This window comes from Nomascus leucogenys, chromosome 20 (assembly GCF_006542625.1).
Source record: "Nomascus leucogenys isolate Asia chromosome 20, Asia_NLE_v1, whole genome shotgun sequence".
Classification (NCBI taxonomy): Eukaryota; Metazoa; Chordata; class Mammalia; order Primates; family Hylobatidae; genus Nomascus; species Nomascus leucogenys.
The window spans coordinates 81,887,456-81,915,373 of record NC_044400.1 but is presented as its reverse complement, the minus strand read 5'-3'; the positions used below and the strand labels follow the sequence as shown (position 1 = coordinate 81,915,373).

At 53.6% G+C, this 27,918-nt stretch overlaps 1 protein-coding gene across 3 annotated transcripts in view; it reads right to left on the bottom strand.

Moving 5' to 3' along the window:
• Window positions 1-12,724, bottom strand: part of LETM1 (leucine zipper and EF-hand containing transmembrane protein 1) — a 40,649-nt gene extending 27,925 nt beyond the window's left edge. The window contains exons 1-2 of one of the 3 annotated variants that reach the window (XM_030800947.1): window positions 12,306-12,724; window positions 5,599-5,659 (exon numbers count right to left, since the gene is read on the bottom strand). In XM_030800947.1, coding sequence (XP_030656807.1) covers window positions 5,599-5,659; window positions 12,306-12,387 — 143 coding nt within the window. In that variant the 5' untranslated portion in view covers window positions 12,388-12,724. The remainder of the gene's footprint in view (window positions 1-5,598; window positions 5,660-12,305) is intronic. The other 2 variants (XM_003278992.4, XM_030800948.1) reach the window with 2 other exon arrangements.
• Window positions 12,725-27,918: the final 15,194 nt, after the last annotated feature.

Below are 27,918 nucleotides of genomic sequence, written 5' to 3'. Positions count from 1 at the left end.
AGCCCAGGGCAGCTTACAGCGAGCACACACCAGGATCAGAAGCCCGAGCAGCAGGGGCTCCACTCTGCACCAGTAATGGTCTGGGGACCTCCCCCAAGAACTCTCCTAGGCTCAAAATCTTCCCTCAATTACAGACATGCAAACCCAACACTGACCTCACAGACAGGTTCTCAAGAATACGGGAAATAGACACGTGGAAGGTGCCTGGTGGACACGAATGAGGCCTGGGAGGGGTGGGAAGGGGGACAGGCACCCCCCCTCGGTCACCTCCCCAATCCCTGTGAGGGCAGCTCCAGATTCTTTCCAGGGCTGGCCCAGCCCCATCCACCATGTCTCTAGGTTCTCTCCAGCTCTGGGGTCACCTCTGAGCCAGGAAGAGGCCCCTGAATCCATGCAGTCTTGAGTCAAGGCGTGCCGAGGGCCGAGCCACACAGAATGCAGCAGAGCCCACGCAGGCTCAGACTGCCCCCTGGCCAGGCTGTGTTCCTTCTGTGAGGTGGGCTCACCTTCCGGTGTGGGTGATGACAGTGCCCACGCATGGGAACACACCTCCTCCCTGCATCAAGCTGAATTACACAACTCCACAACTCTCAGTTAGCAAGGAGGATGGTGGCTTCCACAAGAAGGCACGATGCCAGCAGTCACAGGGTGTCGACAGGCAAAGACGAAGACGCGGAAAAACAGACCAGGCAGAGAAGCACACGGCGGACTCAGTGAAGGCAGGGAGCCATCCAGAGTTGGGCACACCTGCAGGGGCCTGGTCCTCACCACAGTAACATCCCCTGGCAAATCCCATCAGCATTCACACTAAGTACAGATTTAGAAATAAAAATAGCCTCACATCAGCTGAGGTCTCCCCACTGAGTGAGATTCAGGTTTGCTGGGTCTCACAACTGCTGTCTTACAGTTTGCTTAGCCAAAGTCTGGGTGCTGCTTCTCTGCCCTTGTTTCTATGAGAAAGAAGGCTGGAAGCTGCTACACAATGTCCACGATGTTCTCTTGGATCAAAAATACTCCGGCAGGTCACGGTGGCTCACATCTGTAATCCCAGCGCTTTGGGAGGCCAATGTGGGTGGATCACTTGAGGCTGGGAGTTCAAGACCAGCCTGGCCAACACAGTGAAACCCTGTCTCTACTAAAACTACAAAAATTAGCAGGGCGTGGTGGCACACACCTGTAATCTCAGCTACTTGGAGGGCTGAGGCATGAGAACTGCTTGAAGCCAGGAGGTGGAGGCTGCAGGGAGGCAGAGGCTACAGTGAGCCGAGATCGTGCCACTGCACTCCAGCCTAGGTGACAGAGTGAGACTGTCTTAAAAAAAAAAAATGCTCTATCAGCTGGGCACCATGGCTCACACCTGTAATCCCAGCACTACACAAGGCCGAGGCAGCAGCACTGCTCAAGTCCAGGAGTTCGACCTCAGCCTGGGCAACATAGTGAGACCCTGTCTCTACAGAAAAAAAAAAAAAAAAAAAAAAAAAGGCCGGGCACGGTGGCTCATGCCTGTAATCCTAGCACTTTGGGAGGCCGAGGCAGGCAGATCATGAGGTCAGGAGTTTGAGGTCAGGAGTTTGAGACCAGCCTGGCCAATATGGTAAAACCCCGTCTTTACTAAAAATACAAAAATTAGCCCGGCGTGGTGGCACACGCCTATCATCTCAGCTACTCGGGAGGCTGAGGCAGGAGAATTGCTTGAACTTGGGAGGCGGAGGTTGCAGTGAGCCAAGATTGTGCCACTACACCCCAGCCTGAGCGACAGTGAGACTCTGTCCCCCGCACCCCCCCAAAAAAATGATCCACCTACTCACCCTCAGAGATCTGGGCCATTTCATCTGAGGATTACCTGCATCTGTAAAATAACTGTTTACAAAAACTAATGTAAATGGTTACCATTTATAGCTACTTATCTGGTGACTACAAGGCTCACACCTGTAATCCCAGCACTTTGGGAGGCCGAGGTAGGTGGATCACCTGAGGTCAGGAGTTCCAGATGAACCTGGCCAATGTGGTGAAAACTTTGTATTTTTGTACTAAAAATGGAAAGGTGTTTATATTGTGTGACCAAATAAAAAGTAAAATTTTTTGGCTGCTGAAACATTACCACCATCCATAATTCTTTTTTCTTTTTTTTTTTTTTTTTGAGACACAGTTTTGCTCTGTCATCCAGGCTGGAGTGCAGTGGCATAATCTGGGCTCACTGCAACCTCCACCTTCCAGGTTCACGAAGTTCTCCTGCCTCAGCCACCAAGTAGCTGGGATTATAGGCATGTGCCACCACACCCAGGTAATTTTTGTATTTTTAGTAGAGACAAAGTTTTGCCATGTTGGTTAGGCTGGTCTCGAACTCCTAACCTCAAGTGATCTGCCCGCCTCGAATTACAGGCATGAGATTATAGGCATGAGCCGCTGCACCTTGCCTCATCCATAATTATTATATTATTATTTTTTTTGAGACAGACTCTCCCTCAGTTGTCCAGGCTGGAGTGCAGTGGTGTGATCCTGGCTCACTGCAACCTCCACCTCCTGGGTTCAAGCGATTCTCCTGCCTCAGCCTCCCAAGTACCTGGGATTACAGGCGCGCACCATCACACCCAGTTGTTTGTATTTTTAGTAGAGATGGGGTTTCACCATGTTGGCCAGGCTGGTCTTGAACTTCTGGCCTCAAGTGATCTGCCCACCTCAACTTCCCAAAGTGCTGGGATTAGAGACGTAAGCCACTGTGCCCGGCCTCATCCATAATTCTTGATAAGTAAACAAGTCCATCAAAACAGCTGTACAGTCCTCATTGTTTAAATTTTTAAGTAGATGTTCAAAATTGGGAACTTTAAAAAAAGTTATGTGAATAAAGTACAGCTTTTATGTTTTGTTGTTAGCCCAGGCTGGAGTACAGTGGCGCCATCTGGGCTCACTGCAACTGCCACCTCCCGGGTCCCGGTTCAAGCAATTCTCCTGCCTCAGCCTCCCGAGTAGCTGGGATTACAAGAACATACCACCATGCCCAGCTGATTTTTGTATTTTTATTAAAGATGGGGGTTTCACCATGTTGGCTAGGCTGGTCTTGAACTCCTGACCTTGTGATCTGCCCGCCTCAGCCTCCAAAAGTGTTGGGATTACAGGTGTGAGCCACCATGCCGTGCCCGGCCAGCTTTTATGTTTTAGTATGAAATTTAAATGCTAAAAATTTGCTTGACAAATTCAACATCCATTCCTAATAAAAAGAGTAACAGACAGAACAAAGATTACTTAAACCCAAAAGCTAACATCATATGTCACAAACACTAGATCCTGTATTTTCTGCTATTGTGATACCGCATGACTGACTACAGCTTTTCTGACACAGATCTGGCTACTGAGCTAAGAAATGAAACCACCTCAGAAGCAGAAGCCCTGGGAAAGAAGAGGCAGATGATTACTATGTACTAAGATCACAGCCATAAACTAAACCTGGGCTGCTACAAGAGCTGAACAAATAACAGGAAAGGGGCCAGATACAAGAAAATTGTACAACTTAGCAACTTATGGGACAGCAATAATCACTTAGAAAAGATAATGAAAAGAAACAATGAAAATAATAAACATCTGGGAATTATCTAAAATGCAATGCATGTGGCCTATACAAAGAAAATAGGCCGGGTACAGTGGCTCACACCTGTAATCCCAGCACTTTGGGAGGCCAAATGCAGGAGGACTGCTTGAGTCCAGGAGTTCAAGACCAGCCTGGACAACATAGTGAGACTCCCGTCTCTACAAAAAATACCAAAAAGAAAAAAATTTAGCAAGGCGTGGTGGTACATGCCTGTAGTCCCAGCTACTCAGGAGGCTAAGGTGGGAGAATGGCTTGAGCCTGCTAGATCAAAGCTGCAGTGAGCCATGACTGCACCACTGCACTCTAGCCTGGGCAATGAACGGAATGAGATCCTGTCTCAAAAAAAAAAAAAAAAAAAAAAAGTAATATTCCTTCCCAGCTGCTTTAATGACACTTCAGATACAATCCCAAAAAGACTGTTTTAGAAGTGAAATGGTTCAGCTCATCTAGAAGGACAGACAAAAAATCAAAGGAAGGTCCAGACTGATGAGGTTTGGGGGAACTGGTCCCCAGGGAGGAACACCTGCTGGAGAACTCGCTAAAGAAAATAACGGGAGCAGCTGGGCGCAGTGGCTCACACCTGTAATCCCAGCTACTCGGGAGGCTGAGGCACGAGAATCTCTTGAACCTGGGAGGCAGAGGTTGCAGTGAGACAAGATCACACCACTGCACTCCAGCCTGGGCAACAGAGCAAGACTCAATCTCAAAAAAAAAAAAATTCCAGCCTGGCGCAGTGGCTCACACCTGTAATCCCAGCACTTTGGGAGGCTGAGGTAGGTGGATCACCTGAGGTCAGGAGTTCCAGATGAGCCTGGCCAATGCGGTGAAAATTTTGTATTTTTGTACTAAAAATGCAAAAATTAGCTGGGTGTGGTGGTGGCACCTCTAACCCCAGCTACTAGGGAGGCTGAGGCAGGAGAATCGCTTGAACTCGGGAGGCAGAGGTTGCAGTGAGCCGAGATCGCGCCTTTGCACTCTAGCCTAGGTGACAAGAACAAAACTCGCTCTCAAAAAAAAAAAAAAATATTAGCTGGGTGTGGTGTGTGCGCCTGTAATCCCAGCTACTCTGGAGGCTGAGGCAGATAACTGCTTGAACCCAGGAGGTGGAGACTGCAGTGAGCCGAGATCATGCCACTGCATTCCAGCTTGGCGACAGTGCGAGACTCTGTCTCAAAAAAAAATAATAAATAAAAATAAATAATAAAAAAAAAGAAAATGCAACCTTAAGCAAAAAGACGTAAGAAAATCAATTTTTTTTTTCTCATCCAAAGTTATAATAAAATGTTATTTGTGGACCTTAAAGTTGCAGTTTCTGCCAGGCATGGTGGCTCACACCTATAATCCCAGCACTTTGGGAGGCTAAGGCGGGCGGATCATGGGAGGTCAGGAGTTCAAGACCAGCCTGGCCAACATGGTGAAACCCCATCTCTAATAAAAATACAAAAATTAGCCAGGTGCAGTGGGGCATGCCTGTAATCCCAGCTACTCGGGATGCTGAAGCAGGAAAATCACTTGAACCTAGGAGGCGGAGGTTGCAGTGAGCCAAGCATGCACTACTGCACTCCAGTCTGGGTGACAGAGCAAGACTCTGTCTCAAAAAAAAAAAAAAAAAGTTGCAGTTTCCAAGAACCTACAGACATTAAATGAGACTTGCTGTACATCAAAATACTGACCCTGGGCACTTTGAGGGCGCAGTGGCCGGTGCCCACTCCAACTGGGAGTCCAACAATTAAATTCCATTTAATTCCTGTTAGGGGACAGGAAGGCTTCTGTCCCCAGCTCTCCAAGCGCAACTGGGCACTGAGGTTAGGAATGTTTCTACACTGCCTATAGATTCACTGAGGCATGTGACAATCATTTTCAAAATGGAAAGATAAAGGTCTAAAAGAAACAAAGAACAGGAAAGTAGGATACACTGTTTCCCTCAAAAATCAAGAGTCACTTGTGACTCTCCACCATTTTCAAACCCTGTTTTCAAACAGACAGGTGCAGAGTGATACTGATTTACTCACAGGCAGCTCCTCAACCCCAGGGTGTTGGCACAGCTGAGATGAGCAGGATCCCCTGGTCTACCTATAACAGGAACGGGGAAAATAAATGAGTAGTAAATCAGGGTTTATACTCATACCTTTTTCTGTTGTTGGTTTTTGGAGTTTTGCTCTTGTGCCCAGGCTAGAGTGCAATGGCATGATCTCGGCTCACTGCAACCTCCACCTCCTGGGTTTAATCGATTCTCCTGCCTCAGCCTCTTGAGTAGCTGGAATTACAGGTGCCCACCACCATGCCCGGCTAATTTTTTTTTTTTTTTTTTTTTTCAGTAGAGACAGGGTTTCACCATGTTGGCCAGGCTGGTCTCAAACTGCTGACCTCAGGTGACCCGCCCGCCTTGGCCTCCCAAAGTGCTGGGATTATAGGCATGAGCCACCATGCCCAGCCTTTTGTTCATTTTTATTTATTTATTTGACTTTGCCCAGGCTGGAATGCAGTGGTACAATCACGGCTTACTGCAGCCTTGAACTCCTGGGCTCAAGGGATCCTTTTGCCTCAGCCTCCCAAGTAGCTGGGACTACAGGCGTGCACCATCATGCCAGGCTAATTTTTGTAAAGATGGGTTTCGTTTTGTTGCCTAGGCTGGTCTCCAACTTTTGGCCTCAAGCGACCCTCCTCCATTGGTCTCCCAAAGTGTTGGGATTACAGGCTTGAGCCACCATGCCCAGCCTGAAATCTTCTTTTAAGTCTGAAAGAAGGCCGTGGCTCAGGCCTGTAATCCCCGCACTTTGGGAGGCAAAGGCGGGCGGATCACCTGAGGCCAGGAGTTCAAGACCAGCTTGACCAGCGGTGAAACCTCATCCCTACTAAAAATACAAAATTAGCCAGGTATGGTGGCGTATGCTTGTAATCCCAGCTACTTGGGAGGCTGAGTCAGGAAAATCGCTTAAACCCGGGAGGGAAAGGTTGCAGTGAGCTGAGATCGCACCATTACACTCCAGCCTGGGCAACAAGAGTGAAACTCTGTCTCAAAAAGAAAAAAAAAATAAGTCTGAAAGAGTACAGATCTCTTTTGCAGAAACCTCTGTGTGTAAGTTTCTGGAAGCCAGTTCTGAGTGTTGGAAGGTTTCAGAACATTGCTAAGTGAAGGGTCTGCCCCAGTTAGGAAAACAGTATCTCAAAGGAGTCCTAAAGAAAGATGGGGAGCCTTAAGTAGACCCTGACTCCAGACACCCCAAGAGGGAAGCCAAGCAGGCTAGCCCTAGGGAGGGAGCACTCCTACCGGTGGCACCATTCCCACTCACTTCAGCTGGCTCTGGTGGAAACATGACCTCTATGCAGACAGCCCTATAGAGCAAGCAATGATCCCAAGGGGCAAGAGCTGTTAAGAATTACTAGAATTGGACCGGGCGCAGTGGCTCATGCCTGTAATCCCAGCACGGAGGTGAACCCGGGAGGTGGACCTTGCAGTGAGCTGAGATCGCACCACTGCACTCCAGCCTGGGCGACAGAGCAAGACTCCGTCTCAAAAAACAACAACAACAACGACGACAACGACGACAACAACAAAAAACACAATTACTAGAACCACAGGCCGGGCGCAGTGGCTCACGCCTGTAATCCCAGCACTTTGGGAGGCCGAGGTGGGTGGGGTGGATCATCTGAGGTCAGGAGTTCAAGACCAGCCTGGCCCACATGGTGAAACCCCATCTCCACAAAAATAAAAAGAAATTAGCCGGGCCTGATGGCAGGTGCCTGTAATCCCAGCTACTCGGGAGGCTGAGGCAGGATAATCATCTGAACCCAGGAGGCAGAGGTTGCAGTGAGCTGAGATCGCGCCATTGCACTCAAAAAAAAAAAAAAGAGTAGAACCACAAAAACACCAAAAGTAAGCCATTTCTTGCATAAACAGTGATAAGTGTACAGCACATTTTACGATTTTAACATGTTTTTGATGCTTTCCCTAACTTGCTCTAGTTCCTGTAAGCATAAAGTCAGAGTTCATTCATACTACTGACATTCAGAGCCCATTGTGATCAAACTTCATGCTGGGAACAAGTCAGGAATAAGAGCAGCAGGGCCAGAGGCATCAGCCCACGGAGGTGTCAGGCCAGGCTGTGCAGAGGCTAGGTGGTGCCAGGAGCCAGCAGGTAGCACCCTGAGATGCCCAGTGGCCTTGAACCTCCAGGCAGTGGGGTTGCAATGAGTCCTCAGCCAGGGAGCAGCAAGTGGAGCTTTAAGATGGGGGGAGCTCATTCCAGCCGACCACGAGAGCCACTGTGAGCGGAGGGACAAGATAGGGAGGGCAGGCACAGACCCTGCTCCTAGTGGACCCATATGTCACTTCACCTCATTTAACAGGAGGCAACTGTCACGCTTCTGTGGGGTAGGAAATTCCTACCATGTGCCACATTTAGGGCTTGTAACAGTCTGGTCTGTAAATTGGGAGCTGGGTTAAGGGAAAAATGTTAGCTATGTTCTCATACACATCAAGCTACATTTTAAGTTAAAATTTAAAAGCACAGTGCAAGTGAGCGTGCCAAGACCCTTCTTACTCCAGCTGAGACTAGCTTTGGCACCCCGCCTTTCTCCACATGAAGAGGGCCCAGCACATTCTCCACTATCCTCCCCACACCATGGCACCTTCAGCCCCTCCACCTCTGCCCTGGCCAGTTCCTGCGCCTCAAGGGCTCAGCCCAGCAAGCAGGCAGGCTGGCAGGTCTCCCAGAGCTCTCTGATCTGCCCACCAGTGACCCTACCTTCCCTCTAACACTGCCTGTCCCACTGGTTCCCTTACTAGGCTCTCCCCAAAACCTGTTCTGACGGCTTCTGTCCCCAGCTCTCCAAGGAACCCCCAGTCAAGGCCGTCCAGGGTGACGGGGATCATTGCTCCATGTCCCTCACGAGCACAGGTGTCATCTGTGGCCAGGCCCTGCTGGGAGCCCTTCTGTTCTTTTTTCCAACACCAACGAATTCTCCAACTGGGAGTCCAACAATTTAATTCCATACTGACACTACCCAGAGTTAGTGCAGACCCCACAGGGTACAGGCTCAGTCCCACAAGACTGCCCCCACTCCATGTGCCCAGGCTACCCAACTTCAGCTGACTACAAATTTGAGGGTTCCCATGACCGCCTTGGTTTTGATAATTCACAAGAATGACTCAGATGTCGGCAATGGGCTCTACTTACTATCAGTTTATTATAAAGGGTACCTAGGAACAACCAAACACCAAGGCCAGGGAGGTCCTGAGCACAGGATCCTTCGCCCTGTGGAGCCGGGTGGACACCAATGGGAAGTTCTCATCAAGGCTTCATGATTGATTACAGTATTGGCCCACTGGCCATGGGGACTGAACTAAATCTCCAAACCCTCTCCCCTCCCTGGAAGGGGCAGGAAGTTCCCACCCTCTAATCACAGCATGGCCAGCACCTCGATCTATCTAAGGGCCTGCCTGGAGTCACCCTATTAGCATAAACTCAGGTGCAGTGATAATGAATAACAGAAGACACTCCCAAACTCACGCCTGTAATCCTAGCACTTTGGAAGGCCAAGGCGGGTGGATAGCTGTTGAGCTCAGGAGTTAAGCCTGGGCAACAGAGACCCTGTCTCTACAAAAAATTAAAAAAATCAGCTGGCAGGAAGATCGTTTAGAGGCTGCAGTGAGCCATGATCAAGCTACTGCACTCCAGCCTGGGTGACAGAGCAAGACCCTGTCTCAAAATACAAACAAACAAAAAAAGACACTCCCATCATTTAGGAAACTTCCAGGGTTTTCAGCCCTTAGTGCTGGTGCCAGGATCAGGTCAAAGAACAAACACACCTTTCTTCACCTGGCTTCACCCTTGCTACTCCTGGGAGATCCTCCCTACCTGACCTCCACCTCCTCCCCAGGCAATCTCTTCCCTGACTTGAATATACACGCCCCACAGGTCTGATGGGCAAGGCACAGTCCACACCTCCAAGAACTCTCAACTCGCGCCCCTCCTCATTCTGCTCCTCCCCAAGTCCTCCCCAGTTTCAACAAATGGCACTGTTGTCCCAAGGCGGCTCAGGCCAGAGGTCACCTCTCCCGCACAGCCCTTAGAGTCAACCCTGCTTCTACTCATAAAGCGACTTCCTCCCAAAGAGGACAACATGGAGAGGTGGGAGAAGAGGAACTGCGCAGTGAAAAACCTGACAAACACCACTTCAGCCTACTAATCGAGGTCAACATCAACAGTGACAAATCGTTTGGACAGCATGGAGCCTTGACATGATGTGACAAGGATGCTTCACCTCTGTAGTCTTCCTCCTGAAAACCCATCTTTCCCAGCTTAATTATGAGGAAACATCAAGAAATACCAGTAGGGCAGCACCCTACACTCCACCTGGGCGGTACTCCTCAAAGCTGTCAAGGTCACTGCAGACAAGGAAAGCCTGAGAGGCAATCAAGAAGGGTGGTGCAGATGGTTCCTGGGACAGAAAAAGGACCTCAGAAGAACGGGAGAGTAAAGAAAATCTGAATATGTTATGGACTTTAGTGAACAGTAACAGATCAATGTCAGTTCATTAACCGTGACAATGAACCCTACTCATCTAAGATGTTAATAGCAGGGGCCTGCAGCACTCCACTTGCTGTATCACTCGTAAGTTCAGGGACCTCCTCCACAGTCCAGCCCTGGGTCTTGCTGGCTCTGAAATCCCTACTGTTTCTACAGCAGACCTGCCAGTGTCCCTGTCACAAAGCGCAGTAGTAACCACAGAAGACATTTGTGTTCCTGAAATGACAGAATTGCACATAAAAAGCTAATTATTATTATTATCAAAAATCTGCTACATAAGCACGAAGTGGCAAAAGTACTTTTATCACCATCAAGAGGTCCAGAGAGAGCTCTAACATCTAACACAGCAACTGGAAAGACCAAATGCTGAGCTCCACCTTCAGACTGTGCAGTTCCACCACTCAACATCCTCTCACCACTCCAAAAGTTTCAGTGGCTAACCAGCCATTATTGTTAAAAATTACAAGAATTGGCCAGGCGCGGTGTCTCATGCCTGTAACCCCAGCACTTTGGGAGGCTGAGGTGGGTGGATCAAGAGGTCAGGAGTTCAAGACCAGCCTGACCAACATGGTGAAACCCCGTCTCTACTAAAAATACAAAAATTAGCCAAGCATGAGGGTGTGCACCTGTAATCCCAGCTACTCAGGAGGCTGAGGCAGGAGAATGGCTTGAACCTGGAAGGCAGAGGTTGCAGTGAGCCGAGATCATGCCACTGCACTCCAGCCTAGGTGACAGAGCGAGACTCTATCTCAAAAAAAAAAAAAAAAAAAAAATTACAAGAATTGGGGGCCGGGCACGGTGGCTCACGCCTGTAATCCCAATACTTTGGGAGGCCGAAGTGGGTGGATCACCTGAGGTCAGGAGTTCAAGACCCACCTGGCCAAGATGGAGAAAACAGTCTCTACTAAAAATACAAAAATTAGCCAGTCGTGGTGGCGGGTGCCTATAACTCCAGCAACTCAGCAGGCTGAGGTAAGAGAATCACTTGAACCCAGGAGGTGGAGGCTGCAGTGAGCCAAGATCACACCTCACACCACTGCACTCTAGCCTGAGCAATAGATGGAGACTCTGTCTCAAAAAAAAACAAAAACAAAAACAAACAACAAACAACAACAAAAAAAAACACACAAGAATTGGGAGGATACATGGATACATTCAGGACAACTTCAATCTATCTCTCTGGGGGTGGGGAACAGAGACAAGAATTGAAGCTGGGTGCCTGGGCATGGTGGCTCCTGTAATCCCAGCACTTTGGGAGGCCAAAGCAGGAGGATCAGTTGAGCCTTGGAGTTCAAGACCAGGCTGGGCAACATATCAAGACCCCGTCTCTACAAAAAAATTACAAAAAAAAAAAAATTAGCTGGGTGTTGTGTGGCACAACTAACAACTTGGGAGGCTGAGGCAGAAGGATAGCTTGAGCCCAGGAGTTTGAGGTGCAGTGAGTATGATTGCACCACTGCACGAATTATTTTACTTGAGTCCCTCTTAGCAAGTTTTATGTTTATTCCAATTTTACAAATAAGGACATAAACTCAGATAAGTTGGTTAATTAGAGAGAGAGAGGAGGTGGGCACACCCTGGGACAGCATTCACTCCAGACAGCACCTTAGGCTAGGGGGACTAAGGCCACGCACCCTGAGGACCCTCAGAGGCTCCGGAGTCCCCGTGTCGCCTGGGTGCAGGTCGCGGCCTAATCACACCACAGGGGTTTGTAGGGGCTGGCATCACCTCATCAGTGACGGACCAGGAAGGCTCCTGCAGCCCAGCAGGTCCTGCTCGCCGGTGTCTGCCCTGCCCACCCAGTCGCGTCTCCGGGACCCCAAACGTGACCGAAGGGCACGGCCGTCCTCGTGCGTGGACGACACGTTCCACCAAGCTTACTCGCGCAGGGCGCGCCAGGGCTGCCCAGCCCTTCAGAATTTTCCCAAGCCTGTCTCGGAGGCAGTGACCCGCGGGGACCCGGCCGCCTAAGGTCACAACACGAGGCAGAGACCCAGCGGCTCCGCCCGGCGCTGGCGGCCCAGCCCGCGACGAGATCTGGGGCCCCACGGGCCCGCAGGGGCTCCGGAGGCCGGGACCACCGGGCCCCCCGCATCGCCGTGACAACCAGCCCGAACCCGCGGGTCGTCCGCCTTCCCGACCCACCAGCCGGGAGCCGGCCCCGCCCTGGGGCGCCCGCCGCTTACCCCGCGGGACGGTGACCCGAGGCGGCGGCGGGAGGCGGGCGGGCGCCCGGCCGCGGCAGTTCCTCAGAAAGATGGACGCCATGTGCTCGGGCGCGGCGGCCGCTCCGGCCTCCTGCGCTGCCTCCTTCTCCTCAGCGGCGGCTGCGGCTCTGCGCCGTCCCGCAGGCGCCTCAGACCCGGCCCGCCGGACGGCTGACAGCGGCGGCTGGCCTCGGACGGGAGGCGCTCTGCTCAAGGACCCGGCACTAGCGGCGGCCTTGTCCCGGCACAGACGTCCCGTGGCGCGGGGCGGGGCGGCCAGGCCGCGGCTCCCATTGGGCCCCTCAGCGCCCGCCGCCGGCCAGGTGAGGGGCGGACCGCGCCACCGCGGACTACCGGTTCCGGCGTGCACCGGGACGGCTTGCCCTCTGGCGCGCGGACTACCGATCCCGGCGTGCACCGGAGCGGCGGACTACCCTGAGGCGCGGACTACCGGTCCCGGCGTGCACCGGGGCGGCTGGCTCTCGGGGCTCGCTGCATCCTGGTTCCCGTCGTACCGTGGACGCCGGGGCTCGCAGCGTGGCGGCCGCAGGAGCTGAGGGAGTCGGCCGCGCTTGCGCGGGGATTGTCTTTTCGTCTCCGGGTGGCGGCAGCAGCGGGTGTGTCCGGAACTTTTCTGGGACTAAGTCCTGCACCCACGAGTAGAAAACGGCGCCTGGGAGCTTGGAGCTCCAAGGGCAAGTCAGGGGACACTGGCGATGGAGGGGCGCCTTTGGCGCCCTCGGCCGCGGTCCCTCGCTGGCCCCCCCTGCTCTGTGGCTCTGCCCTCGGCGGTCTGCACTCTGGCGCGCGCAGCCCTGAGTGCCTCTTCCCTGCCTACCGGGCGGCGCTCCCCAGATACGGCGCTGCTCGGCGTCGGGGGTCCCGGCCACCACTGGGGGACGGGAGCGCAGGGTCCCGCCCCGAAGGACAGGGCCATGCCGGCCCCGGGAGGCGAGGGCACTAGGCTGGGTGGCGGCGCAGCCAGCATACCACCCCCCATCCCGGCACACCGCGTCCTCCCGTCTGAGCGGGAGGGGTGGATATAGGTCCTGCGTGGGCGCGGGGGGGACCCCTCGTTTCGCTCTGGCCTAAGCAGCCCCTGGGGTCCCGCGCGCCTCAAGAGCGCCAGGTTTCCTAACCTGGGCCATACCCTGTCCGCGCCACCTCCCAGTCCAAGAAGGAACAGCCGAAGCCCAGGAAACCAAGGACCTGGCTCGGAGTCTCCAGAATTCCCGCCAGAGCTGGGCTGGGCTCGCGTACCGCTCATGCGCCGTCTCCCAGGAGCCTCCCCGCAGCCCGGTTTAACAGCCAGCCCTGACCAGTCCAGGGGAGAGAGCCCATGCAGCCTCCTAGCAGACCGTGACCTCTGAGCTCCACCATCCCCTTCCTTCCTTAAGATGAGGATCCCTGAGTTGGGGCAGACAAAGCAGGCAGGGAGAAATATGGGGACCTGCAGCGCTGGGGGCCCAGCTGGTGGAGATCTCCAGCTAGGAGATGCCCAGCACAGCACTTGCCCTGCCCTCTGTCTTGTTCAGGGATGTAACCTGCCTCCTTCTGCTTCTCCGCGGCACCACAGGGCACCGCCTGGGGAGGGTCTTGTAGTGCACACTCAGCATCTCTGTTCCCTGGAGCGCATGGGGTGTGAAACGCCTGATGCCAGCCAGCTCCCCAGTCTTGGGAGGCTGGTTGAATGTCACGTCTCCCTAGGAGGCTCCCTCCCCAGGGTCCCCTCTGCCCCTGCTGTTCGTGCAGTCGGTCCTCACCCATCAGGAAAACGTAGCCTGCTTGCCTGGGTGGTTTTCCCCAGCAGGAACTGCCAGGTACTGGGCCTGGATGGGCTTGGATTCCCCATCTCAGGTGGGAGAAGGGGGCATTGTTTAGTGCAGGGCACTTTGAAGCCGCCTGTAAGTCCCTGTGTCCACACGGGTCAGTGGGCACTGCAGACATCAAATGCAGACTGAGTTTAAGCACAACTAGGCCTGAACCTAGGCCTGTGCTGCCAACAGACATGAAGGGGCCCCTTCTCCACCCATCCCCCAGGAGGCAAGAGGGGGATACAGAAGGATAGTCCTTGTCTCCCCACCCAGGGTTGGACCTGAGCTGGAGTGGACAGTTGGTCACGGTCAGAAAGAACTGGACATTTTATGGCCCAGCTGTAGGACACTGTCCTAGTCCTGGACATTGGTTCTGAGCACCAGATGACCCTGCCCGATGCTGGCTAGGGAGGGTGACCCTGGGGAGGGTGCAAGAAACAGTGCTTCTCCCGTTAATGCTGTGGGGTCCCAGGTGTCCCGGCAAGGCCAGGCAGGAGGTGGTGACTGCCCCATCTGTGCTAGTGCCTGTTTACAGGACTCTGAATGACACTGGAAGTGGGGGGGAAGCCCTCCCCGCAGCCTCCACCCTGCCCAAAGTGCTGGGTGTGAGGAAATGTGGACCACACCCTCGCCTGCAGTTGGGATGACCCACCATCCCTGGACCAGGACAAGGAAAGCCTGGCAGCGGAGAGCCAACAGCAGGACTGACACAGGCAGGTGCTGTCTGCGATGCTCGTGCAGCCTAGGCAGGGTGGGATCTTAGATAAATTAATTTTCAACAATTAAAATAGCTGTGGTCAGGCGCAGTGACTCACACCTGTAATCCCAGCACTTTGGGAGGCCGAGGCGGGCTGATCACGTGGTCAGGAGATCGAGACCAGCCTGGCCAACATGGTGAAACCCTGTCTACTAAAAATACAAAAATTAGCTGGGCATTATGGTGCATGCCTGTAATCCCAGCTACTTGGGAGGCCGAGGCAGGAGAACTGCTTGAACCAGGGAGTCAGAGGTTACAGTGAGCCAAGATTGTGCCACTGCACTTCAGCTTGGTGACAGAGTGAGACTCTGTATCAAAAAAAAAAAAAAAAAAAAAAAAAATAGGTCAAAAGAAATAAGTAGAAATCTGGCATCCAGCCAGCTGACTGTGCACCCTTAAGGCTGGAATGAGGCCTTCCAGTCCCGCATCTCTATATGCAGCAGAACAAGGGCACAGAACCATGGCGCAGTGGTTTAATAGCAAGCACTGTTTTTAGCCTTTTTCTCTTCTCCTTTTTTTTTTTTTTTTTTTGGTTGGGGAAACTTCCTTTTCCTTCTCCCTATGATCCTCACAAATCACACATAACCTTCCATAGTCACTCAGTGTGTATACAAGTGACAGTAGAGAAACAGGGCAGGAAGCCCAGGCAGCACATGGGCCCCATTTAGGGAGGTTAGGGATCCAGTTAGGGAGGGGGGTTAGGGATCTAGTTAGGGAGGGGGCTAGGGACTAGTCAGGCAGGTTAGGGATCTAGTTGGGGTTAGGACCTAGTTGGGGAGGTTTAAGGATCTAGTTAGGGAAGGGGGCTAGGGATCTAGTTAGAGAGGAAGTTAGGGATCTAGTTAGGGAGGGGGGTTAGGGATCTAGTTAGGGAGGTTAGGGAACCAGTTAGCGAACTAGAGGAAGACTTAGAAGGGTTGTGTGCTGTACTTGATCCATGCTCTGGTGCAAAGCAGCCAGAGTGGCATTTGCCCAGATTGGGGGTTTGCTGGGAAGTATGATGAAGGAAGAGAGACGAGGATGTTTGCAAGAGACTATGAGGCTTGTCCCAGGAATTTAAACTGGGGAGAAGGAAAGGGAAGAACAGGAGGGGGCAGCGGGAGACAGCAGAAGATAGCAGGATCACTGGCCTGTGGGCTGAGAGGGGTTTGGAGCCAGGTACCAGAGCAAGTAAGCTGACGAGAGTGGGATGCTCCACACAGGGTGCTTGCACTTACTGGTGATGGCAGGGGCTAGGGTGACAGCCCAAGAGAAAAACCTTGGATACCAGGTCACCTTTCCTGCAGCTGGGAGAAGCTTTAGCCAGGTACATGCAGCAGGAGAAGTGGAGGTCAGCCTCCAGCCTCCTCTCACCCCACTGAGGTACCACCTGTACATAAAAGTGGTGGTTTTGGGCCAAGCACGGTGGCTCCCACCTGTAATCCCAGCACTTTGGGAGGCTGAGGTGGGCAGATCACGAGGTCAGGAGATCGAGACAATCCCAGCCAACATGGTGAAACCCATCTCTACTAAAAATACAAAAATTAGCTGGGCGTGGTGGCGCATGCCTGTAATCCCAGCTGCTCGGGAGGCTGAGGCAGGAGAATCGTTTGAACCTGGGAGATGGAGGTTGCAGTGAGCTGAGATCGCACCACTACACTCCAGTGTACGCTACACTACATTGCACTTTTTGAGACATAGCTAGACTCCGTCTCAAAAAAAAAAAAAAAAGTGGTGGCTTTGGGTTGAGACATGGGAGGGCTGTGCATTTGGATTTTTTTTTTTTTATTGAAATAGATCCTCACTCTGTTGCCTAGTCTGGGCTGCAGTGGTACGATCATGGCTCACTACAGCCTTGACCTCTGGGCTCAAGCGATCTTCCTGCCTCAGCCTCCTTGTGTAGCTGGGACCACAAGCATGTGCCACCATGCCTGGCAAATTATTTAATTTTCTGTAGAGACAGAGTCTCACTGTGTTGCCCAGGCTGTTCTTGAATTCCTGGCCTCAAGTGAGCCTCCTGCCTCAGCTTCCCAAAGTGCTGGGGTTATAGGCAAGAGCCACCATGCTTGGCCTAAATTTGTTGTTGTTTTATGTATTTTTTTTTAATTTTTTTATTTGAATCAATGGAACCCACTATATACATATACATATATATATATGTATATATATATATTTTTAGACAGGGTCTCGCTCTGTTGCCCAGGCTGAAGTGCAGTGGTGCAAAATCTCAGCTCACTGCAGCCTCCACTTCCCGGGCTCAAGGGATCCTCCCACCTTAGCCTCTAGAGTACCTAGGACTATAAGCACATGCCACCATGCCTGGCTAATTTATGTATTTTTTTGTAGAGATGGGGTCTCGCCACATTGTCCAGGCTGGTCTTGAACTCTTGGGCTCAAGCAATCCACCTACCTCGGCCTCCCAAAATGCTGGGATTACAGACTCCCTGCTCCCTTTTGGATATCCACTCTGGGAACAGCCAGCTGCCAGGTCATGAGGATACTCAGCCTGTAGAGACCCACATGGGGAAGAACTGAGGGTAATCCATTATGCAGCAATAGATAACTAAGACAGGATGTGCCTAGAGAATCTGCTCTAGGACACAGTCCCAGTTCCCAGGGCATGGGTCCTGGTGTCTCAGCTGCATACCAAGCCTGTGGGCTGAGAGGGGTTTGCAGCCAGGTACCAAAGCATTCATGAGGGACAGTGATGAGGTTAGAATGAGGTCTCTCTATGCAGGCTGGGCCAGAATTCCTATTACAGTTGCTTCCTGTTAAGTCCAGGTGGCCTCATCCTGAGCAGGTGCAGCCTACTCCTCAGCCAAGGACAGTGGGACATCTCAGGCTTCCCTGCAAACACTTTCCTCTCCAGGGCCTTCCCCACAGATTCCATCTGTGCTACTGCCCCCAGTTCAGTGGGGTGCTGCACACTGGTGCTCTGGCTGGGCTCCACCTTCTGCACATAGATTTTTTTTTTTAATTTTATTGTACTTTAAGTTCCAGGATGCACGTGCAGAACGTGCAGGTTTGTTACATAGGTAAACGTGCGCCACGGTGGTTTGCTGCACCTAGATTTGCTTTTTATTTTTTATTTTTTGAGACAGAGTCTCTCTCACCCAGGCTGGAGTGCAGTGGCATGATCATAGCTCACTGCAGCCTTGAACTCCCAGGCTCAAGCAATCCTCCTGCCCTGGCCTCTGGAGTAGCTAGGACTACAGGCATATGCCACCATGCTCAGCTAATTTTTAAATTTTTCTAGAGATGAGGTCTCCTTAATGTTGCCCAGGTTGGTCTCCAACTCGGGTTCAAGCCATCCACCTGCCTGGCCCTTCCAGAGTGCTGGGATTACAGGCGGGAGCTACTGTGCCTAGCCAGATTTGCTTTTTAGATCCTTCTACATTTGTGGGAAAACTGGTGAACTCTGAATCGACCCTGGTGATCAGTTAATAGTAAGGGACCAGTGTTGGTTTCCACAAAGGTACCCTGGAAATGTAAGATGTTACCATTAGGGGAAACCAGGTTGGGGGACCCTCTATGATCTTCGCAGCTTTTCAGTAAATCTAAAATTATTCCAGTAAAAAATAGTACAACATCTGGCTGGCTGGCAGAAGGGAGGCAGCCTCTGTCCTGCGTGGCTGTCCCAGACTGGCTGGGGTGGCACTCTGGCTGTCCCTGGTCAGTCCCTAACTCAGGCTGCCAAAGACGGTCGCCAGTCCAGGGAAGAAGTGGCCCAACACGCTCCCCAAAGACGTCGCTGCAGGCACAGGGTTTAGGAAGAACTTTTATTTTCTTCCTTTCTTCCTTCTGCTGCTGTGGGTTTTAATTTCCTGCCATTTTCGTCATTAAAAAAAGAAGTGCTATTTTTGCACGAAACAATGTTTCTTTAGCCAAAGCCAGAGTGAGTGGGCAGCAATGGCCGCGCGCCCTGCTCTGGGTGGTCCCGACCCCGGGGAAGTCCCCGTGCAGAACGGGGGCTGCGGGGGCCGCAGGAGGAAGTGGGGGGCGCGGCACCCAGGCTTCGCTGTCTTCCCTCCGAGGGACCTCGCGCTGCAAAATCCGAAGAGCCCGGCTGGGGCGGGGTCGCGGGGTGCGCGGGAACCGGGGCCTGGGACGGGGCGGGGCCTAGCCGGGGCCTCCACGGAAGCGAGGCCAGGACTGGGAAGTGTGGGGTGGGGGGGTCGTGGCTGAGCGGGCGCCCTGAGGGCGGTCGAGGAGCCCGCGGGCCTCTTCTCCTGCCTGGACACTGCGCTGGCCTGGCTATCACCAGTCCCAGCCCTGCCGCCCTGGGGAGAGGGAGAAGGCGTGCAGGTGAGCGCCACGCCCTGGGCCTGGCTCTGACTTGACACAAGGTCCCAACTGTAGTTGCTAAGGTCCTGCAACTAGTTAGAGAGGTGTTGTGGAGCCAGGTGCTGCTCATGGTTGTAATCCCAGTGCTTCGGGAGGTAGAGGCAGGACGATTGCTAGAGCTTAGGAGTTTGAGACCAGTCTAGGCAACAAGCGAGACCGCCCGCCAAACAAAAAAAAAGACGAAATTGGTCGTGGTCTTATGGGCCTCTAGTCCCAGGTACTCAGGAAGCAGAGGCGGGAGGATCGCTTGAGCCCAGGAGGTCAAGGCGGCAGTGAGTCGTGATCGTGCCATTGCACTCCAGTGTGGGCAACAGAGCTGAGACCTTGTCTCAAATGAGAGATTTTCAGGCCCTAACCCGGTATCTGTAAGTGCGAGCTCACTTGGAAATAGAGTCTTTGCCGCTGTAGTAAAGGTAAGATAAGGTTATTACAAAGGGCCCTACTCCAATAGATCTGCGGTCCTCCTAAGAGAAAACAGACTCAGGCGATGCGCAAGGCAGAGGCCACATGACTACGGAGCCAGGGATCAGAGGTTGCCACCAAAGGATTGAAGCAAGCACCGGAAGCTAAGGAGATACCAGAGAGGACCCTCCCCAAAGCCTCCCACCCTGCTTGCACCTTGTTTTCAGGCTCCTAGGCTCCAGAACGATGAGGGTAACTTTATGGCGTTTTGTGGTCCTAAGAAACTGGTAGGAGGGGGAACCTGGCCTGGGAGCCTCCCAGTCCAGTCCAGAGGTAGTGTTCATGGGGCTATGGGGGATGAAGGAGGGCTCTGGAGGAAGTTGCCCCTCAGCTGAGAGCTGGCACAGCAAGAGGGGTAAAGTTCAGATTGGTGCTTGCCAAAGGTGGGTGTCTGTGACTGTCCAAGGGGTGACACCAGTGGGGGTCACCTCTGAGACCTGGGGCTCTGCTTGCTTGGGTGGCCTCTCCAGGAAGCATCTTTGTGGGGAGATGGATTTCCAGTTGCCCCCACAACTGAAGCCTCGTCCTGATATGTGGTTTATTCCTGGAGGTGACCACTGGGACTCAGCCAGGACACGGGGAGGGAAGTGGGGCTCCTCATCTGGATTTCAGCCCCCATGTCCATCACCCCTACCCGATGGGGACCCCAACTCAGTGGAAGCTCTGCTCACATGGCCCCAAGAGGCCTTGCAGTGCTGCCCGTGGGCTACCAGTGGCTGCAGCTGTCACTCCCATGGGCCATCCCAGGGGACCAATGTGGCCTTTGGGCTGAGTGGGAGCTGGGACAGAGCGAGAACTTGGGACAGGTGAGGTTCCAACCCGGAGACCAGAGTGGTTAGACTGGGAAAGGGTTGTTGGGAGGGCCTCGGGGGAGGCCGTTCTGGCCCTAGCTGCGACTCTGCTTCAGCTCTGGACCTGCTGGGCCCTGAGTTGAGGGGATGGGGCCTCCTTCCCTCCCCTCCTTGGAGGCAGGAGCCACCTGGGGCCTGGGAGGCGGGGCAGCTTGAGACTGCTGGTTTCCACTTGGAAGCCCTCTTTATCTGGCCTGGGATGGAGAGAGGCTGGGGTCAGAGTACACACATCTCCATGGAAACGGCAATGAGCCTGGCCCCTGGGGGACCCCAGCCCTGGTGGGGGTTGGGGAGGCCAAGCCGGGGCTCAGGGGCTCCTTTGGCAGCATCCTTTATAGGGAGGTCAGGGCCAGGAGGTGCCAGACATGCAGCCATGAAGAGCCACATGGAGGTGAGAGAGGACTCTCCCTCCTAGGGCTGTAGGCTCCGAGTACGCGGTGACTATACAGCTGACAGCCAGATACGGATCTTTTCGTTAGACAAAAGAGGAGAGTCATAAAGAGATTAAAGAGCCAGGCTCTGCCTGGCTGCTACTGTCCCTGACCACCTGCTCAGGGTCACTCTGGTCCCACCCAGGACCCAGGCCCCCCTCCAATGGCCCCTACCAACCTGCCTGAGGCCTGCCCTCCAAGAACAACTTCTCTCAGCCTTCAGGGACGGGGAAGCAGCTCTGGCTGTCAGAACAGGCTGTGTGCCCAAAGCATTACCCTGAGGGGCTGAAGTACCAACAGCCCACCCTGGAGCCTCTCACATGAGCCTGGACCACACACCTGCAAATGGCAAGCACCTCAGACGAGGGCCTCCTTTCCCCAGGGATCCACCTGAGGTGTCTGGTGTGGACCTCTTCCTTCTTGCTCTTTTTTTTTTTTTTTTTTCTTGAGACAGAGTTTCTCATTCTTGTTGCCCAGGCTGGAGTGCAGTGGCACAGTCTCAGCTCACTGTACCTCCGCCTCCCAGGTTTAAGTGATTCTCCTGCCTCAGCCTCCCAAGTAGCTGGGACTACAGGCATATGCCACCACACCCAGCCAATTTTTGTATTTTTAGTAGAGATGGGATTTCACTATATCGGCCAGGCTGGTCTCGAACTCCTGACCTCAGGTCATCCACCCACCTCAGCCTCCCGAAGTGCTGGGACTACAGGCATGAGCCACCACCCCTGGCCCCTTCTTGCTCGAGAGCAACAACACACATCGCCTTTGGGGAGAGGCCCCTGGTGTGTGTGGGGGGGGATTGGGGTGCAGAGCTGGCCAGACTCAACTGGAAGGGGCTCAGGACCACCCGAGAGAGCTTGTCTGGGCTCAGGGAGGCTTGCGCTGGGCAGGAAAAGATCAGCCAGCCCCAGATAACTTTCTTCCAGGAAATCCAAACACACACTTGCATGTTTTGAATACATTTACATGTTGATTGTACTATTCAAAATGCAGATTTTTGGGGAAAAGTAGCCCTAATTCCAAATCTGTAGAATGAAATGAGATGTGATGGTATTCCTCTTATGCTGTGGGGATTTAAATGGTGTTGGGGAGGCAGGCAGTTTCCAGGCCTGTGCCCTAGAGGGATCCAGGGCCTGGAGAGGCACCTGTCCTCCTCCCCACAGCCAGAGGGTTTTGGCCACTACCCAGACACCTTCTGGTGGCTTCTGGTGGCCTTAGGTGAGTTCTGGCAGTGACTGCTGTGGGGCATCTCCTGGCCACTGCCCAAGCCTACACTATGCACAGGACCCAGCAGGGCCTCACCACGTAGGGTTTGGAAGAAGAATAAATAATTTGGTAATCCCTTCCAGTGGGGACCCTGGGGAGGGCTTCCTTGGGCCCCAGTGTACTCCGGGCCAGTCCCTTCTCTAGTGGGAAGCAGAGGTAGCCTGTGGCTGATCACTGAGGGGTCTGTTCCAGCAGGCTTTGTTCTGTCCTGCCCTTGAGGCTCTTCCTGGACCTAAAACCTCAGGCTCCGCACTCTCATCCTGCTTTTAATGGACCCTGCCTGGCATTAGGGACCTTTTTCTCATCGCTTTAGACCAGGAGGAGTACTGGACTTCGAGCACTCCTGAGTGGCTGGAGAGACCTGGAGGATTTAGGAGTAGGCTGGGCCATGGAGCCTTGGGTCATAGCACCTGGTCTCAACAGCAGGGCACAGCTGGGTGCCTGTTTCTATCTGCAGATGACCTGGCTGCGAAAGTCTGGAGGCTGCACCAGCAGATGTCTTGTTCTGCAGCCTGAGGTGTCTGAGTCCCAGGAACCAGAACTGTGGGTACACAGCCTCGTCCAGAGAGCTCACGTCTCAGCTCCCAGCACCCCTTCTAATACCCACAGCAGCACCTGGAGTTGGGGCCTGGGCAGGAACCCAGTCTACCAGAAAAGAAATGAGCGCAGGCTGAGCGCCATGTGCGAGGCTCCCAGGCTGGCTCCTGCCACGTGCTTCCCGTTGTACAGACAGCCACCAAGGGGTGGAGGGGCTTGCCTGGCTCCCACAGCTCCAGCGCCAAAGGCTGTGCCTCTGCTGTGGGGACAGTACCCAGGATCCTGGGAAGGAAAAAAGCCACTGCTCACCTCCCTCTGCCCCTCATACCTGTCCCAGCCCCGAGTCTTCGTACATGTCTCTGTCTCCACTGCCTGAGTCCAAGCCTGCTGTCCTTGCCACCTCTACCCCTCACCCCCATGTCCCCGACTCTAATCCAGCCCCTTCAGCTGCCATAGGTCAGCTTCTCCAGAAGCCTTATTAGGGACAGTATCAGTCTGCTCGGGTCACTGTAGCAAATACCACAGACTGGGTAGCTTAAACATTTGGGAGGCCAGATACGTGAGATCAAAGTATTTCCAAAGTTGGTTCCTTCTTAGGTTGCCAGGGAGAATGGGTCCCATCCTCTCGCCAGCAGTCATTGGCGTTTGGAAGGATTGCCCTGACCTTTCCTTTCTTCTTCACATGGCCCCTCCTTGGTGTGCCTATCTGTCTCCAAATTTTCCCTTTTTATAAGGATACAGTCATACTGGATTAGGGCCCACCCTAATGACCACATTTAACTTGATTACTTCTGGAAAGACCCTCATCTCCAAATGAGACCACATTCTGAGGTATTGGGAGTTAAGACTTCAATGTATCTTTTTTCTTAACAAAGTTTAATTTTTATATATTTATTTTTTCAGACAGAGTCTCGCTCTGTTGCCCAGGTTGGAGTACAGTGGCATGATCTCGGCTCACTGCAACCACAAACTCCTGGGTTCAAGCAATTCTCCTGCCTCGGCCTCCAGAGTAGCTGTGATTACAAGCATGCACCACTGTGCCCAGCCCAATTTTTGCATTTTTAGTAGAGACTGGGGTTCACCATGTTGGCCAGGCTGGTCTCGAACTCCTGACCTCAGGTGATCTGCCCGCCTTGGTCCCAAAGTCCTGGGATTAACAGGGGTGAACCATTGCGCCCAGCCTAAAGTTTAATTTTTAGAGCAGTTTTAGGTATACAGCAAAATAGAGCAGAAAGTGCACCCAAGTCCCATACAGCCCCTTCTCACCCACACACCCAGCTTCTCCCATCATCAGCATTCCCCACTAGAGTAGTATATTTCTTATAATCAATGAACCCACATTGTCATGTCATGATCACTGAAAATTCAGTTTTGGGTTCACTCTTGGTGCTGTACATTCTTGTATCCACTGTATAGTGTCATACAGAGTATTTTCACTGTCCTAAATATCATCTTGTGCTCTGCCTACTCATCCCTCCCTGCCCTAACCCCTGGCTAATCTTTTTATCGTCTCCATAGTTTTGCCTTTTCCAGAATGTCACGGAGTTGGAATCATACAAGTTTGTAGCCCTTTCAGATTGGCTTCTTAGTTTTCTGTTGCTTATAGCAGACTACCTGAAACTGGGTGATTCATAAAGAAAATGAATTTATTTACTTATTTTTGAGACAGGGTCTCACTCTGTTGCCCAGGCTGGAGTGCAGTGCAGGGGCACAGTCACGGCTCATTCAGCCTCAACCTCCCGAGCTCAAGTGATCCTCCCACCCAGCCTCCTGAATAGCTGAGACTACAGGCATGTACCACCACACCCAGCTGATTTTGTAGTTTATTTTTTTATAGAGATGGAGTTTTGTCACGTTGCCCAGGGTGGTCTCAAACTCCTGAGCTCAAGGGATCCCCCATCTCAGCTTCCCAAAGTACTGGGATTACAGGTGTGAGTCACTGTGCCTGGCCAGAATTTATTTCTTACAGTTACGGAGGTTGGGAAGTTTAAGGTCCAAGGGGTGTGTCTGATGAGCGCCTTCTTGCTGGTGTGGACTCTGAAGCGTCCCAGGCGTCCATGACAAGGGGGCTGAGCATAATAACTGCTAGCCCAGGTCTCTCTTCCTCTTGTTATTTTTATTTTGCGAGATGGGGTCTTGATGTATGCAAACTCCTGGGCTCAAGCAGTCGTCCCACCTCAGCCTCCTGAGTAGTAGAGATTACGCCCTGACAATGAGGATCTTCTTTTCACGTGCATCCTTGCCATCTGGAGATCTACTTTGGGGAGGCGTCTGTGGAGGTCTTTTGTCTACTTTACTATAGACAGGGTCACATTCTGTTGCCCAGATTGGAATGCAGTGGTGCAATCACAGCTTGCTGTAGCCTCATGTAACTCTTGGGCTCAAGAGATCCTTCTGTCTCAGCCTCCTGAGTAGCTGAGACTACAGGCATGCACCACCGTGCCCGGCTGTTTTTTAATTTTTTTTGTAGAGATAGGATCTCAATGTTGATCAGGCTGGTTTCAAACTCCTAGCCTTAAGGGATCCTCCTGCCTTGGCCTCCCAAAATGCTGGGATTACAGGTGTGAGCCACTGCCTTTTTGTCCTCTTTTTAAGACGGGGTCTTGCTATGTTTTTTTTTTTTTTTGAGACGGAGTCTCGCTCTGTCGCCCAGGCTGGAGTGCAGTGGCGCAATCTCGGCTCACTGCAAGCTCCACCTCCCGGGTTCACGCCATTCTCCTGCCTCAGCCTCTCCGAGTAGCTGGGACTACAGGCGCCCGCCACTACGCCCGGCTAATTTTTTTGTATTTTTAGTAGAGACGGGGTTTCACCGTGGTCTCGATCTCTTGACCTCGTGATCCACCCGCCTCGGCCTCCCAAAGTGCTGGGATTACAAGCGTGAGCCACCGCGCCCGGCAGGGGTCTTGCTATGTTGTCCTGGCTGGAGTGCAGTGGCTATTCACAGGTGCAATCCCACTACTGATCAGCATGGGAGTTTTAACCTGCTCTGTTTCCGACCTGGGCTGGCTCCCCCCTCCTTAGGCAACCTGGTGGTTCCCAGCTCCTGGGAAGTCACCATACTGATGGCAAACTTAGTGCAGACACTTGACTGGCATAGCCCAGAACTCCTGGATTCAAATGATCCACCTGCCTCGGACTTCCAAATAACTAGAACCACAGGTGTGAGCCACTGTGCCTGGCTTGTCCACTTTTGTTATTTTTTTATTTTTATTTTTTGAGACAGTTTTGCTGTCACCCAGGCTAGAGTGCAGTGGCATGATCTCGGCTCACTGCAACCTCCACTTCCCGGGTTCAAGTGATTCTCCTGCCTCAGCCTCCTGAATAGTTGGGATTACAGGTGCCCGTCACTATGTCTGGCTAATTTCTGTATTTTCTCTTAATAGAGACGGGGTTTCACCATGTTGGACAGGCTGGTCTTGAACTCCTGACCTCAGGCGATCCACCTGTCTCGGCCTTCCAAAGTGCTTGTATTAAAGGTGTGAGCCACCGTGCCTGGCCCTGGCCGTAATTTTAAAAATTCATTTATTTATTTGTTTGGTGATAGACACGAGGTCTTGCTATGTTGCACAGTCTGGTCTCCCAACTCCTGGGCTCAAGCGATCCTTCCACTTTGGCCTCCCACAGTGCTGGCTCGCACTTCTCACAGGTGTGAGCCACTGGCCTTGGCTCCATTTTGAATTAATTTTTGTTAAGGGTGTTAAAAGTCTGTGTCTAGCCTGATTTTGTTTGCATGTGGACATCCAGTTGTTCCAGCACCGTTCGTTGAAAAGACTGTCTTTTCTCCATTCCATTTCCTAGAGTCAAGCTCAGTTGACTCCATTATGTGGTCTATATACGGGTTCTCTATTCTGTTCATGGATCTATTTGTGTATTTTTCCACCAGTACCACAATGTCTCAATTACTGTAGCCTTATAGTAAGTCTTGCAGCAACACTTGTTTTTTTGAGGGGGCACAACTCAACCCATACAGGGCCCAGCACCTGTGAAGGGACAGCAGCGGAGGCGGAGGCGGCGCGGGAAAGGAAGACGAGGTGAACTGTGGCCACTCCTTGGTGGCTGGAGGTGGGTCCGGGGAGGCAGGACCTGGGCTGAGGTGTCGTTCTACAGCCCGGGTAGCAAGACTCTTGAGGGGAACCCGGGTGGCGCTCTTTCACAAAGCTCTCCTTAACCAAACTCTCGCCAGGCTCCCCTGGGCCCTCTTCTCAGCGAGGGCTGAAGCTGGGCCTGTAAAGCTGGAGCAGACACTAAGGCTCAAGCCCGAAGGTGCCCCCGGCTCCCTGAACCTGCCTGACAGAAACCCAAGGCCGCCGGCTCCGGCAGCACCTGGAGGCAGGAGCCGAACTTCCATGGGCGGCGGGCAGCAAATCACACCGGCTTCAGCAGCCCGGCCCGCCCGCTTTTTGCAGCGTCTGACTTCCCCGCTCGCCCGCGCCGCTTCCTCCTCCCTGTGCCGGCACGCAGTCGCCCGCGCCACCCCCTGAAGCCCAGCTCTACCGCAGCGGCGCTGGGGCAGCGCCCCTGGACCCGGCGTCCTCCCCTCGCGAGCGGTCCTCCCGCAGCCGCGCCCAGCTCCGGGCCGGACCCTCGCCCGGGGGACTCGTTCACGCCCTGCGGCCGTTAGGCGGGAACAGCACGACGCCCTGCCCTGCCCCGTCGTGGCCTCTGACCCTCTCCGCCACGTCTGTTCTGAGGCCCCGGGCCCGCCACGGCGGGGCCTCTGCGGCGGTTTCCCCACCCGTCCCTGCACTGCCGCTCCGCGAGGCGCACGCCGCCAGCAGCCTCCCGCGGGCCCCAGGCCCCGCGCCCCTCACGGGACATGAGCTTGGGGACCAGCGCGGGCGGGCGCCAGCCTCCGCGGCCGCGCGCCCACGGCTCTGGGGCGCCGGCTCCGGACGGTGATTGGACGCGGACCGTGACGTCACCGAGCGCGGCGCCCGCGGCCGCCGGGTCTGGGCCGGGTGCGCGCCGCCGAGTAGCGGGAGCAGGGCGCGCGCCCGGCGCTCCTCTGAGGCGGCTCGCTGGGCCCGCGGCCCGGCCCTCCCGGCGCTGCCAGCCCCGCCCGCCCGCGCGGCCCCCACCCGCCGCGTGCCTGCCCGCCCCGCCCGTGCGCGGCCCCGGCGCGGATTTGAAAAGCCCGGTCCGCGGGCCCCG